This window comes from Thermobia domestica, chromosome 18 (genome assembly GCF_964235325.1).
Source record: "Thermobia domestica chromosome 18, izTheDome1.hap1.1, whole genome shotgun sequence".
NCBI lineage: Eukaryota > Metazoa > Arthropoda > Insecta > Zygentoma > Lepismatidae > Thermobia > Thermobia domestica.
The window spans coordinates 127,414,085-127,429,125 of record NC_137471.1 but is presented as its reverse complement, the minus strand read 5'-3'; the positions used below and the strand labels follow the sequence as shown (position 1 = coordinate 127,429,125).

At 35.9% G+C, this 15,041-nt stretch overlaps 1 protein-coding gene across 1 annotated transcript; it reads left to right on the top strand.

The window, feature by feature from the left end:
• The first annotated feature begins 6,364 nt into the window (after positions 1-6,364).
• LOC145675235 (uncharacterized) lies at positions 6,365-7,129 on the top strand. The gene has a single exon (XM_081745618.1). The coding sequence runs from the start codon at positions 6,365-6,367 to the stop codon at positions 7,127-7,129; it is 765 nt and encodes a 254-aa protein (XP_081601744.1).
• The last annotated feature ends 7,912 nt before the right edge of the window (positions 7,130-15,041 follow it).

Below are 15,041 nucleotides of genomic sequence, written 5' to 3'. Positions count from 1 at the left end.
TCTTATTTTATGAACAAGAAAAGTGCAGCTGGAAGGTAGCAAACTATCTTCTATATTTGCTCTCTTCAAAAGGATGTGGGCTGATAAGGGTCATTTTTCGCCCATCGAACACCGGAAAAATGTAAAGTGTCTATAGAGGCTAGATACATACTGTTCTCTTATAAGTCGAAAGACACACTACCAAAATAAATTGATCCTCATATCAAAACTTACACAGCGTCATATTATTATGAGTTTGGTTTATTTAGGTTCATCGAATCCTTCTTACAACAAGCCTATGTCAACGACAGCAAACATTGTCAAAATGACGCAAAACTTCTTTTTGGGCACTAATTTCTATGACTTATTTTCTTTCTCACATATCTATTATATTCACATACAAAACATATCTTCCAATATACAGACATTGCAAACTTGTCTGAATCGGACTCTTCATTTTTCCGGTATTCGATGGACGAAAAATTACCCTTATCAGCCCATGTCGTTTGATATTTTTATATAGTTGTACTAGTTTCAAGACAATTGCTGCAAATTTTGATTAAGATATGTAGAAAAATTCTGAAACTAGTGAGGTACAAGTCAGAATATAAACTGCTTGGGATCTAAAAACTATTAAAGCATACGAAACACAATGTCTCATTCCGATTACATTTAGACAGAACCTGGAAATAATGAAAAATATCTTCTAAATGTCACAGGTGATTACTCCATGTATGCAACCGGAATGGTAGATTGTGTTTTCTGTTTTAATAATATTAAATCGCAAGCAGTTATTATTTTGACTTAAACCTCGATCACTAGTTTCAGAATTTTGATACATATTTTAGCCTTATACCAAATTTGCAACAAACAATACCTTCTAAATTTGCTACAAACAATACCTTATAAATTTGCTACAAACATTACCTTCTAAATTTGCTACAAACATTACCTTCTAAATTTGCTACAAACATTACCTTCTAAATTTGCTACAAATATTACCTTATAAATTTGTTACAAACAATACCTTATAAATTTGCTACAAACATTACCTTCTAAATTTGCTACAAACATTACCTTCTAAATTTGCTACAAATATTACCTTATAAATTTGCACCAAATATTACTTTATAAATTTGCAGCAAACATTACCTGATACATTTGCAGCAAACATGATCTTGCGATCGTAAAAACACTTTCTGCAATGTTGCTGCAAACCTTTTAATATTTTTACCAAATTTATCAGCTCATTTTCGGAAATTTTTTCAAAGAAAATTTGCACAAAATATTTGCAGCAAAGTCCTGGCAAACTTTCTTGCTGTGCAGTCGCAAACATTTCGTTTGTATTGGCAGATGTTTTCGTTTTCTGAGGCAACTTTGCTGCAAACTCAGCCAGCGTCAACTTCGTTATTTGCATTGAACTTTCGGCAAATTTTCTCATTTGAAAAGGCAAGTTTTTTGCAAACTTTTTAGTTTGCCTCTGCAAATTTTTAAACATTTTTAAAAACTTTTCTGTGCTATCTGGGATTGTACAAAACACATGACAGGCATTCAATCAACAAGATATTTTGTGTGTCACTTAATTCCCCTTTGAAAACAGAATCAGACTTAAATATTTCCATACGCTGCTCTTTATTTCAACAACTACACACACACACACACACACACACATATATATATATATATATATATATATATATATATATATATATATATATATATATATATATTGTACCAATGCATGCAAAACTCTCTTGCCCTCTGTTTGTTCTATTTTCAACACAGGCGTTAGTCTTCGTTCCTTAATAACACATTAATTTTCAAAAGACCACTGACATAGAAGGTTCTTTAATAGCAATTATATTACGTATATTCAGGGGTGTAGCCAGCAGGTTTGTGTAGGGGGGCCCATCGTTTTTGAGGGGGGGCCAGCTACAATGTACAAAGCCAAAAAAAAGTGTTGCTGCTAGTGTTTTTGAGGCCTGAAAGAAAGGAAAATTTTGGTTTTCTTCTGCAAAACTAGACACTATTTTAGCTTATTATTATTATTATTATTATTATTATTATTATTATTATTATTATTATTATTATTATTGTTATTATCAATAAATTATATTCAAGATAGTTTTTATTATGCTTAATCAAGAACTACTGCCCGGGACCAAACGCTATATTTTTCTGCATAATTATAAAGGTAACCAAGAAAGTTCTGTCTCTTTTCGTGGAAGTCTGTGTTCAATTGGACCTCACACTGTGAGTTCAATGCGAGTGGAGATAAGGCGAACGTCAGTTGTTGGTGTGGGTATATCCAACATACTACCTGGTTGTGGCAATTCAGACACACCGTGAACTTGCGTAAAGACAGAGGGAACATGGGACATCCACAGAGCGTCATAAGAGCATGTATGCTGAACGAGTTCAAATGGAGATCAAACGCCGCTGTAGCGGGACAGAAGATATGCCAGGCCTTTGGTGAGGGTGTCGTGATGACGCGGACATTGCAGCGATGGTTTAACAAGTTTAAGGACGATGACGAAACACCCGAAAATATCACATGCCGGAAGACCAACACATGTACAAAGAGGAACTGGGACTACAATTCAGTGTGTGGAGAAACAATTCGGCAGCACATCCATCAACTTGTGAAGCACTACAAGTTGGGTCAATGGGTCTCACATATTTTGACTCCGGGCCAGAAGGAAACGCCGCAGTCGCCTCTATGTTTATTTACTGTTTCGGAGCCATTTCTGGACAGGGAGTTGACATGTGATAAAAAGTGTGTCCTATAAGAAGCTCCACGGCGCCGTCATCATTGGTTAGCATCCCATGAACCGATTTCAAAACAGCCGAAACCAGCACTGTACCAGAATAAGGTCCTTCTGTGTGTTCGGTGCATCGTGCATCGGGAACTGCTACCAGCTAGTCAGAGTATCAACCCAACTGTGTAGTGTCAGCACTGGAGCTGTGCTCAACAAAAACTCAAAACTCTGGAACCATCGCTTCTGAATTGCAAATGGGTCCTCATTTACGAGACAACGCTAAGTCCCACGTGGTTAAGATGACTCAGGACACCATTTTGCGCCTTGGATGGGAAACAATATTGCAACCACTATATTTCCGGGGTATTGCACCGTCCGATTATCACCTGTTCCATTCTTTGAACAATCACCTTAGAGGACGCCAGTTCAAATCCCTAGTAAAAGTCCAAAATGTACCTAATACTTTCTTCGTTTCACGGCCCACCAAGTTCTACCACGATGGATTCCATCGCCTTCCAGAACGTTTTCAGAAGGTCGTCGAGGCTGATGAGGACTATTTTTGATCTTCCAGGTTAGGTGACATATCAATGTTCGAAGGTGGTGGGTGAAAAAGCAACAAAACTTTTCTTGGTTACCTTTAAATTTAAGACTTGTATACAGAACCTATCTACACAAGATCATTTTCTTTGAATAAAATTTGTTCAATAAAAGAGAGCGCGAATGAAATCCAAATTGAATAAAAACATTGCTTCTCACCAAATTTTCCATCCTCTATGTCTTTTAAAACACTTGTTAAAGCATATAAATTGTGTAATCTGCTGTCACAAAAAAAAAAAGTATCCTATTTTTCGATCGGTATAAGGAAGAGATACTATACTATTTTTCGGTCGGTATGAAAAAAAACAATATTTCTCCTTACTATTTTACCATAAATTATTAATTGTCAATAAAATTTGTTACTTTTAAATGAATGAAGCAAGATAATTTTACTATGATGATTTAAAAGCTGGTCATTTGGGGGGCCCGGTCCCGATGCCCTCCCCCTTGGCTACACCCCTGTGTATATTCATATTCTCCACTTACTGACATTTTCTCTCATTCACTTTTGCAAATGTAAGGGGAAAAAATCACTCATAATATCTCAAAAACACAGAGGGTCTAGGTCAAAACCCCCACAGCCAAAACCCCCACACTCAAGAAATGTCAAAACACCCACACAAACGGTCATAACCCCCACACAAATGGAAAATCTCCCAAACGCACGAACGGTCAAAACCCCCACAGCCAAAACCCCCACACTCAAGAAATGTCAAAACGCCCACACAATCGGTCATAGCCCCCACACAAATGGACAAATCTCCCAAACACACGAACGGTCAAAACCCCCACAGCCAAAACCCCCACACTCAAGAAATGTCAAAACGCCCACACAATCGGTCATAACCCCCACACAAATGGACAAAACAGCCACACATAGCAACGGTCATAATCCCCACCTAAATGGACAAAACTCCCACAAAATCGGACAAATCCCCCACACTCTGAAATGATCGTCATTTCACGTCTTTGTTGCGGCTCTTTATGACGCCCAAGAAGAATAGTTGCAACATCAGTTTAAGTGGAATAAAAAATGTTATTAAAAAGTACAAGGGCAATACATGAGTATGGGGGTTTTGTCAATTTGTGTGGCAGTTGTGACTATTTCTGCATGTGGGTGTTTTGTCCATTTGTGTGGGGGTTTTGTCCATTTATGTGGGGATTGTGACCGTTGCTATGTGTGTCTGTTTTGTCCATTTGTGTGGGAGTTATGACCGTTGGAGGTTATGACCGTCTATCAGTGTGGGGGTTATGACCGTTCGTGTATTTGGGAGATTTGTCCATTTGTGTGGGGGTTATGACCGATCGTGTGGGCGTTTTGACATTTCCTGAGTGTGGGGGTTTTGGCTGTGGGGGTTTTGACCGTTCGTGCGTTTGGGAGATTTGTCCATTTGTGTGGGGGTTATGACCGTTTGTGTGGGCGTTTTGACATTTCTTGAGTGTGGGGGTTTTGGCTGTGGGGGTTTTGACCGGTTCCCAACACAGACTCTTTCTAATGAACTCAACGAGTCTGATTTCGTACAGGTTTGCGCCAACGCAACGGAATAAAGGAGAATTAGTTTGCGATAATAGGCGTAGCGCCTTTGAATTTCTTGTTCCAGTTTTTGCGTTGCGTTAGAGTCCGCAAAATTAAGCAAAGTTGGAACGGAATGGAGCCCACGTTATCTTGCTCTTTATTTGTTTGATATATCGAATCGAAATCGAAGGTCTCGAGAGAAACTAGTAGGTAGAAACGAAAGTCGATGAGCGCTGAGGCCGGTCTCTTTCGCAGATTCTTACGCTGGTGAAGAAAACGTGATTTCCAACACGTTCTCTCGCGGGATTTTCTGAGTAGCTTGGCGATAGATCTTCTGCCTTCTGATACACTGCTCGGTGAGCCTCCCAGCAGTGGTGCCAACCACGATTTCTTTATTGAACATTTTTTTCAACTTATAAAATATCATGCATTCTGTGCAAGGAAAATGAATTAATTATAAATTATAATTTCTGAAAGTAAATTGGTAGGCCGGGCCTCAGGGCCTCTTACCACCCTTCGCTACTGCTGAAATCCCCCCCCGCCTCCGGGGAAAACGTTCTGAAATCAACACTGATTCAAACAGAAGCATTAATCATGTTGAAAAAATATCAGTGAACAGGGGTGTAAATACTTGTTCATTTCACCAACAATTGTGATTTTACGAAATTTAAGTTGGTAGTTCTGAATATATTTTTCAAGACGTACACTAGTATTACAAGACTAGTACATTTCGTGAAACAGGCCAATGAAGCGACATTCAAAATATGTTAATCAATAAGCTGGAATCAGTGCAGAAATGTTTTGTAAGGTTATTATGTATAAAAAAGAAATGGAACTACCATAGGTATACTATACATTACAATAATTTGATAACAAAATTTGGTTTAGAAAGCCTGTCAATAAGAAATAGATTAGACAGGAAATGTATTAATAGATATTGGAACAGTCTAAGAAGATTCGGTAGGGAAAATTCAGTGCAGGAAGATTCGGTGTAAAAAAAATCACTGCACGAAAAGTTTGGTGTAAGGAAAATTCAGTGTGAGGAATATTCGGTGTATGGAAAATTCCGTGCAAATGTTATTAGGCTACCAGAGGACAATAAATTTTAACTTTTTTGATATTACTTTACGAGTAAATAACTACAAAGACTCGGTGTATGAAACATCGGTGCGAAAAGCTATTAAACTTTTCCTTTACTAGAAAGGACAATTTAAACATTGTAATAATAAATCACGAGTAAATAACTCCACGAATGTTTAAAATAGAAAATTCGGTGCAAAAAGCTACGAGAGATTACGACAGAACAATTTAAACTTTGTAATAACTCATGTAAATACGTAGGTCGTTCAATAAATATGTGGTCTGACGCATTTCCAGTTGAGATAGGTTATAGATATTAATAATGTTGAATGTTACATATCTGTATAGAAATATTGCAAAATATCAGTCTTCTAACCTAAACTGTTTTTTTCTTTTTTTTGTTACAGATTCTAATCCATGACAAGGTGTGACTATGGACAAAGTTGAGGCCAGAGCAGTTATTCATAACCTGTTTCTTAAGGAAAAATCTCCCAAGGAGATTCACGAGGAGATGACCAATGTGTATGGCGATGTTGCCCGATCCTACAGCATGGTGAAACAGTGGCACAAGGAATTTAGAGTGCAAAATGACCCAAAACCAGGAAGGCCTCAATCAGCCATTAATGATGACACTGTGAAACAAATTCTGGAAGACAGACGAATAAGTATCCATGAACTATCCCAACAGGTCAAAATAAGTGTAGGATCCATCGAAACGATCATCCATGACCATCTGCACCTGTCAAAATTGAGTGTCAGGTGGATTCCAAGACTGCTGCAACCTTTACAGAAGAAACAACGCGTGCAAGCATCAAGACAATGTTTCGAACTGTGCAATCGTGACTCAGAGGACTTTTTTTTCCGTCTCCTTACACATGACGAAACGTGGATCCACACCTTTGATCCCAAGATCAAAATGGGTTCCAAGCAGTGGTGTCACAAAGGGGTCACCCCACGAAAAAAAAGGCTCGTGTGGTCCCATCAGCTGGCAAGGTGTTGTTCAGTGTTTTTTTGGGATTGTGAGTTCATCATCATGACCGATTACCTTCCCAAGGGAGCCACAATTACTGGACAATACTACAGTGCTCTGCTAGCAAAGTTGCGGGCAAAAATAAAAACATCCAGAGGAGGAAAGCTGTCAAAAGTGTGCTGCTGCTTCAGGACAATGCCCCGTGTCACAATGCTGACATTGCCATGAGACAAGCAGCCACTTGTGGGTACGAAATTTTGCCGCATCCCCCATACTCTCCTGACCTAGCTCCGTCAGACGTCTTCCTTTCTCCAAAGCTGAAGAAATTTCTTAGGGGAAAACGTTTCTCTTCAACTGAGGACCTCATTTCTGCAACATCAGCATGGTTCCAAGAGCAACCTGTCCAATTTTACAAGGATGGCATACATGCATTGAAGCACCAGTGGGAGAAGTGTGTAAATTTGCGTGGTGGCTATGTGTAGAAGGAGTAATCTCTTTGCCAAAATTCAAGCGGCTCCCTCAACTGGAAGTGGGTCAGGCCACATACTTATTGAACAGCCCAGGTACATCTATGAATTTCATATTTTCATAATTATCTATTGCTATATGAAAATAAATGTGTATGCATGCTTGAGTGAGAAAGTAATGTAAAGACTTACTGCTCGTTATAGCCTTCATTTTCTGTAGAGTTTTCTCGTTTCAGGGAATGAGTAGTAATGAAATCTCAAGGATTTCTTACTCTTGTTTTTGGGATTATTCGATATATTCATTCTAAAAAAAGAATAATAATTAAGTCCGAAAAACAAAATTGGAACTGCGATTGCAGCCTGAAATATAGATATACTTCTTTCGAATAATACTACATCTTAATATTATTATTATTATTATTATTATTATTATTATTATTATTATTATTATTATTAATAATAATAATAATAACAATAATAATAATAATAATAATAATAATAATAGAAAGACGACGGAGCTTTATTTGATAAACTTCTCGAAGCCATATTTCTTCGAAACTAGGTTATTCAAAATTTCACTAAATAATATTTCTCACAAGTTAGTATAACTAATAGGTGTACAGACCAGGTGCACCTAGTCGAAAGAGCAAAAATTACGCTCGATAATTTGACGCTTTTGAAATTTTCCGTCGGATCGCTCAGAAAGTCTATACAGTAAATTTATAGTATCTCATCCTAGCACAGAATTTTGCTATCTGTATTCTTTAAAAGTGGCTGCCAATTTGAATTTTTTCTTTAAATTACAGTCTTCTGCTTCTACCTTTAAACAAAATTTCAAGCTAAAAGACGAAAACAAAAAAAAAAAAAAAAACACTTTTAAGATTTTGAAATAATGGATGCCATTTTGAACTTTTACCTCAAATTGCTGTCAAAATCTATACAGCAATTTTACATTGTCTTGTGCTTATATCCTCGCAATTCCAAATTAAAACACTGGAAATTATGCTGTGTAGCTTTAATGCCCGCCATTTTGAATTAATGGTATCAATCTTGAAATTCTATGTTTGACAGCAACCAAGATCAACACAGCACGTTTTTCTAATGTTGAACAAATAAAATCTCCCCTTGCGCAAATAAACTCTCCAGTTGAAAAATCAAAAGTTATGCTCTGTAATGTGGATGTCCGCCATTTTGAAATAATGACCACCATCTTGAAATTTTACATTAGATCAACACCAAAATCATAAAAATCATTTTGGGATGTGCCTTAAATCTACCCTCAAATTTTCAAGTTAGAACACAGAAAATGCGGCCCTGTAGCGTGGATGGCCACCATCTTGAAATTTTAAATTGAAACCTGAATGTAATTAATGCCTAGAATGTGCAGAATTTGCCTAGAATGCAATTAAATATATGTAAAATTAATTTTGAATCATAAACTTTTAATGGACTCACAAATAGTACCCTCTGATGTGAAAAAGGGATTATTCTGTTTGAAAGAACAGATGCCAAAACTTCCATTGGTGCCATCTCCCGCTATTCTCATCGTAGCAAGCGGGTCCAAACTGACAAATACCGCTGTTTTTTCGGTCTGAATTCACTTGGAAAACCACGCTTAACTTCCCTAAATTATTGATTTAAATAAATCTGAGACTTATTATTTTTTTAAAAAATAATAAGCCTAGGCCTATAATATAAAAAATAATCCTTTCCATATAAAAATAACATTCAAGTTGAATATTTACATTTAATTATAGGTCACTTCAATAAGCTGACATTTATATATTTGTAAAAAAAATCCTTAAGTATCAGTTTACCAAAAGTCTGCTTTTATCAAAATCAAGATTGAAATTGATTGTGTTTTGACAGGTGGCGAAGATTACAATTGTAAATCATTAAAATGAAATTTGCTTTCACCGGAAATAAATTTCTGAATTATCATTGGCTATTGAGAAAGGGTTTGTGTGTGACCCAGAATCCTTTAAATAGTATGTTTTTTATTGAAAAAGTAATTGTGATTGTTGTATTGATTTTCTTATAATAAAAGGCCTCTGACCCATATAATGAGAAACAAAATGGGTCTTCACCAGAATTGTTGCTCTTAAGGGACAGTTCTTATTATCTCTCCTTCCTCAAAACATCACAAGTGTGGATTAACGTAGTCTCTCGCTGAATCTCTCATTCTATTTTGTAAAATAGTTGGCCGTATTCTTTATGTAATAAATTATAGCAATAGTAAAAATAATTGCAACGTTTTAACGTTCGTATTACACTACATATACTGGTATATTACACGTTTTCATATTTCACTTCTTCGTATTATTTTTGTTTAAAGGAACTTTGAGACTAATAAAATGACTAACTTAAACTGTAAATCACGTTTGCAGGCCGTCATAGTCATCCCTAACTGTGAAAGGCTGTGGTAAACGAAAGTGGTTCACCGTGCTCAAAGATCTTCACGTCAAAGACTTGCTTTCGGGAAGAATACCACATCATCCTTAAATCATTCCAAAGGAAACAAAAGTCCTTTCCTTTATTATTGAACTTTTTTCTTTTTCTTTTTTTTACATCAAGTATTTCATGCACCAAAACCTTCCACGTTGAAATTACCTTTACACCGAACTTTCCTCACAGCGAAATTACTGTACACCGAATTTTACTCGCCCCATCACATTGGAACATAATATTGTTTCCGAACATATTTTATCCAATATTGGTTTAAAAATAACGTAAACAGCAAAAGACTTAAAGGAAATTGGTCATCTTCAAATAAAATGTGTATAGTATTGACTGCGTCACCCAATGAGAATGAACCAATAAGTAGTTAGTAATATGTGCCTTTCCTTTATATATATATATCGTTTTTCCTTCCTCAAATGCTATTTCCATATTTCCATAGAGCCACTAGTTTTTACAGTTTCTACGACTATAATAGACACGGTGTTATATTTGTCAATTTAAGTCTGTTCTGAACACTAAATAAAGTATTATTATTATTACTAGTATTACGGTTCTTCAAACAGTAGACCTCGCGATAAACGTGTGAAAGTTTCGTTCGGTTTCGTCAGGTAATTCCTTTTTGATTATCTGGCTACACCCTTGCCCGACTATAGCCCATCCGAAACAATAACCCGAAATTCCCGAAGTATGTTTGCCCCTTTGTAAAGCAGTTGAATCAGAAAAGAGCCCATTAAATTTGTTATTAATTGTAGTTTTCTTCGTTTTTCTACATTTTGGCACTTTTGAGGGATGTTTTACTCTCCTCCATGGTTCTATTTTGTTCCCCAATGAATTTGACCTATCACTTGAACCACTAAATAATCCGTAAAAAAATCATTTCAATCAATTCACGCATTCGACTTTTATCGTGAGACACATACAAAGACAGACAGACAACACAAATGCCAAATGTTTTGACTAGAAGACCTTCGCTCCGCTCGGTCAATAATAATAATAAAAATAATGAGCCTTTTTCAACTTCTTTTTAATGTATTATACCATTTATGTGAATTTATATAATCCATGGTTACATTTATTTTATCTTTGTTTCAGTGCATGTATTTTTCTTTTCTTTTTTTATAAAAAGATAAATAAATTTAAAATAATTCGAAAATCCTCTAGTAGAGGGCAGTAGCTGACTGATGAGAATCAGCCAATAGCGATATAGATGCGAGCCATGCAACTCTATATTGAAGGGCATGTATGTATGAACTGGAAACGCCTTAACTGGTAGAGTTTGTTGGAACAGACATTTCAAATTGGGTCGTTGACGACAAGCCTGGACACATTCCTAATGATGTCCAGGTTTGTCGCGGTAGATCCCGACAAGCCTGGACACATCTCATTTTGGGTCATTGACGACAAGGTTGGACGACGACAAGCCTGGACACATTCCTGGGGTGTCCAAGATTGTCGTGGTCGATCCCGACAAGCCTGGACACATCTCATTTTGGGTCGCTGATGACAAGGTTGGCCAATGACAAGCCTGGACACATTCCTGAACGTGTCCAGGCTTGTCGGGATCGACCCCGAGATACTTTGACCTATCTCATTTTGAGTCGCTGACGACAAGGTTGGCCAACGACAAGCTTGGACACAAAAAGTGTCCAGGCTTGTCGTCGTCCAACCTTGGCGCGGTCCCGTACAGACCTATAAAATTCCTTTACAGTTACAGAAATGCGAAAGTTTTATTTTCTAATTTCCTATAACATATCCTTTAAATTATATAAAAAAACAACTTGTAGTTGTAAGAATGACTAATCACGTACATCTTTCTTAATTCTCAATAATAACGGTTATCGTAGAACAGACTATAAGGAACACTCTGCAGTCGTCGGAATGACCAATGGCTTACATCATCATTAATTTTATATAAGAAAACTGGAATTTGGCTAGCTGGGGGCTCTGCCAACAAATCCCCAGGTCTGCTCAGCATATGGCTTCTCATTTCTTATCTTTCGGCCTTTGCATCAACAATGAATTTCGTGAACTGGATCTTCGTATTTTCTGAATCTGCTCATCCAGAGCTTCGCCCCTCACACAGCGTCTTGGCTCGGCCTACAGCCTCGCATCTCTTAAATGCATAGATCTATACCTTTTTTTCCTATTTCAACTATCTAAAAGGTAAGATTTTGTATTCCAAGAAAATGTCCGTTTAAATAACATGTGAATCTCTTCATCAGCCTGTACACCCCTAAAAATTAAAAATATTCCGTTTTGGCAATTTTTTTGTGGGTTTGTTCCGGAAAGCTACAATCATGCCAAATTTAATCATTGTAGCCCTACAGGAATTGCTCAATAATTTATGCCAGCTCATGTAGTTTTATATATAGTTATGTATCGATTCTTAGATTTAATTAATTGAGATAAAGATTGTTTTAATTGTTTGGTAGTATAGTGGTTTTACAATTTGATTGAAAATTAAGATTTCAAATGTCTATAAATAAAATTCAAATTGTCATACATTTATTAGATCACAAATTGACTTAATATCTAGACTGCAGACATATTCAAAATATAAACAAATAAATAAGTAATTCAGATAATTAGTCATTTTGATTATTTAGTGCACTTAAAGAATGTCTGCTGTCTTAAAGTCAATTAAAGATTTACTTCTATAGAATTACCAAGATCTGAAGGATCTGGTATTTAGTAGGCCTATCAGGGGACCTCCATTAGAACACTTTTAAATACATTCTCTACAAGACAAAATTCAACTAAAAAGAGGTTAGCTTACATAGAAGTCTTCGTCCTAAGTAAATTCTCATTTCTCGGTGATAACGACTTAAGCGAGTAGTCCTTCCCGTCTTCTTTCGAATACCCACCGCAAAATTTTGGGAAATATTTATATATATCAGAGAATTACTTTCTCTGTCTTCAAATACATAAACAAGTAGGACGTCACACATCCTAGAAGACTATTTTTAAGTTGTTTATGCATTTAAAAGTGTCTATTTTTCAACAATAAACTATGTTTATAGTTCTTTCGGTCCCTGCATATACTCATACGAAAGTTTGGGGTATTTTATCTTGTACAATAAAAAAATTAATATTTCACAGATAGAAACGTTAGTCAATACATAGCCGTCTCTTTGTTTTGACGTTCTCTTATTTGTATAAGTCATGTATATATAAGGAAAAAGGAAAATTAGGGATGGGCTTGTAACGCGATAATCTAACCAGGATGGGATAAAGGGATATGTATTTATCTACATCTTCATACATATAGTAACACAATATACATATATATATAGGTATATATACCGGTATATAATGTTATTCATTTACATCATATACGACACAGATAATACTTCCTGTGGAAATGTACCTTAGGAATGATATAAAAAATTAAAACTAAAATTGCATAAAATATAAAATCAAAAATTTAATATAGTAATATACTCGAATGTGCTATATTATAGAACATATTACATAGGAAAATGTTGATTCGCTGAATTACCTGAAATTAGAAATATAGGATTACCTTGTGAGTCTGAAAACATTCATGGGGTAATAATTTATAAAATTTGAAATTTAAGGAATATTAAAACTGAAATGTAATGAACTTTTCTATAGAATGTTCAAAACAAAATTGCATTCGATATGATGCGGAAATTTTGATTGATAAGCCTATAAAACTATCTTTGTAAAAGAAAGATGCACTTAAACTAAATTCTCAAGTTACAAAATAGGGTGGGAAAATAAAATAATGAGCTATGGGAGATGAAAAGAAAAGTAAAATACAAATAACTTTACCGAAAGTGAATCTGTATGTATAGGTTGAATGAACGCATTTGACCTATTTAAGGCGTATGACGTTTCATCTGATATAACTGAATAGGTTCAAAATTGGAAAGTATGCGATAAACATAACTTATTGTCGCTATCTACGTAATGATCACACATTATATACATGTTATTCATATACAATGTGCACTCTGGCGACACTGAATTTGACCTATTGATGTTGGCACCGTAAACCGATAGGCCGTTAGTTATCGTCATAAATATAAAATTTCACGGTAGGAATAAAAGAACAGACTATTCTTAAATTATGACGATTAACACCCCGCTATCCGTAGGATAAGTTGCCCCAAAACACCGATTTTGTTCTCAGACAAATATGCAGTATAGTAATCTTTCACCACACAATTACCTAGGAACACACAATTAGTTTGAAGGATTATTCTTTTATTTTCCCTTTTCTGAGCGTAGTATACACTTCTGGATATGTTAAGGCTATTAACACTGCACATTGATACTTCTTGCATTCATTTTACAGACCATCTTACCTTTCTCTCTTTATTCTCCTTTATTAATGCAACTATCATGCGAAACTTACATTTTTACGTGAATCACACATTTAAAAGGAGTTTGGATCATTTACAACACTAAATAAGAGTGTAATTTACCACTTGTCGTATTGAAATGAACAGTCACTCCCTTTCGTCCTTCTCTCGCTCTACCCGCCAACGCTATTCTTCCTTTTCTTTTTCTTTCTATACCTATTAATACAACAAATTCAGGTTAGCTATCTAGTGTTGCCAAGAGAAGTGTTTTTATCAAAAAGTCACAAAATGATTATTTTATATATATGTCTTTGATTAAACATATGGTTATGAGTTGTCGGATGGCGACAAATGGCGTCCGAACAAGGAATGACTAAGAATCTTTAGTCAATGACCCTCTAAAACGTATCCACATTTAATAATCTTTGCTAGGGGATGATACTCCGGCTTCACCTCTACACACCTTCGGCAATTACGTATGTGTAGCTGTACGTCTCTTTTTAGATATTTCTAATAGAATATTTGCATAATTTTTGCTGCAGTTCTTTCCGTACCCCAATGTCCTGCATCTTCATGATAAGTTTTTAAGATCTTCGGCACCAGACTGTTGGGCACAAGAATTTTCCATCTGTGAGGGAAATGAAAATTACGGACGTATACTATTTCTCCATCGACTCTGTAGTGTTCTTTGATGTGATCATTGCCTAATCTATGTATGGAGTCATTTTGAATTCGCTCTTTTAACCACCTAATCTTTTCATCATTGTCCTGGGCAATTTTGACCTCCTCTTGACTTATCTGTTCCGCTTCGTTATGGAATGCTCCAATGGTGTGTACCTGGTACTGCACTTTACCTTCATCTGGACTCACTCTTGATAAGGCATC

Bases quoted from the DNA above. Each gene is read 5' to 3' on its own strand.
- LOC145675235 (XM_081745618.1), top strand. From the start codon at position 6,365: ATGGACAAAGTTGAGGCCAGAGCAGTTATTCATAACCTGTTTCTTAAG.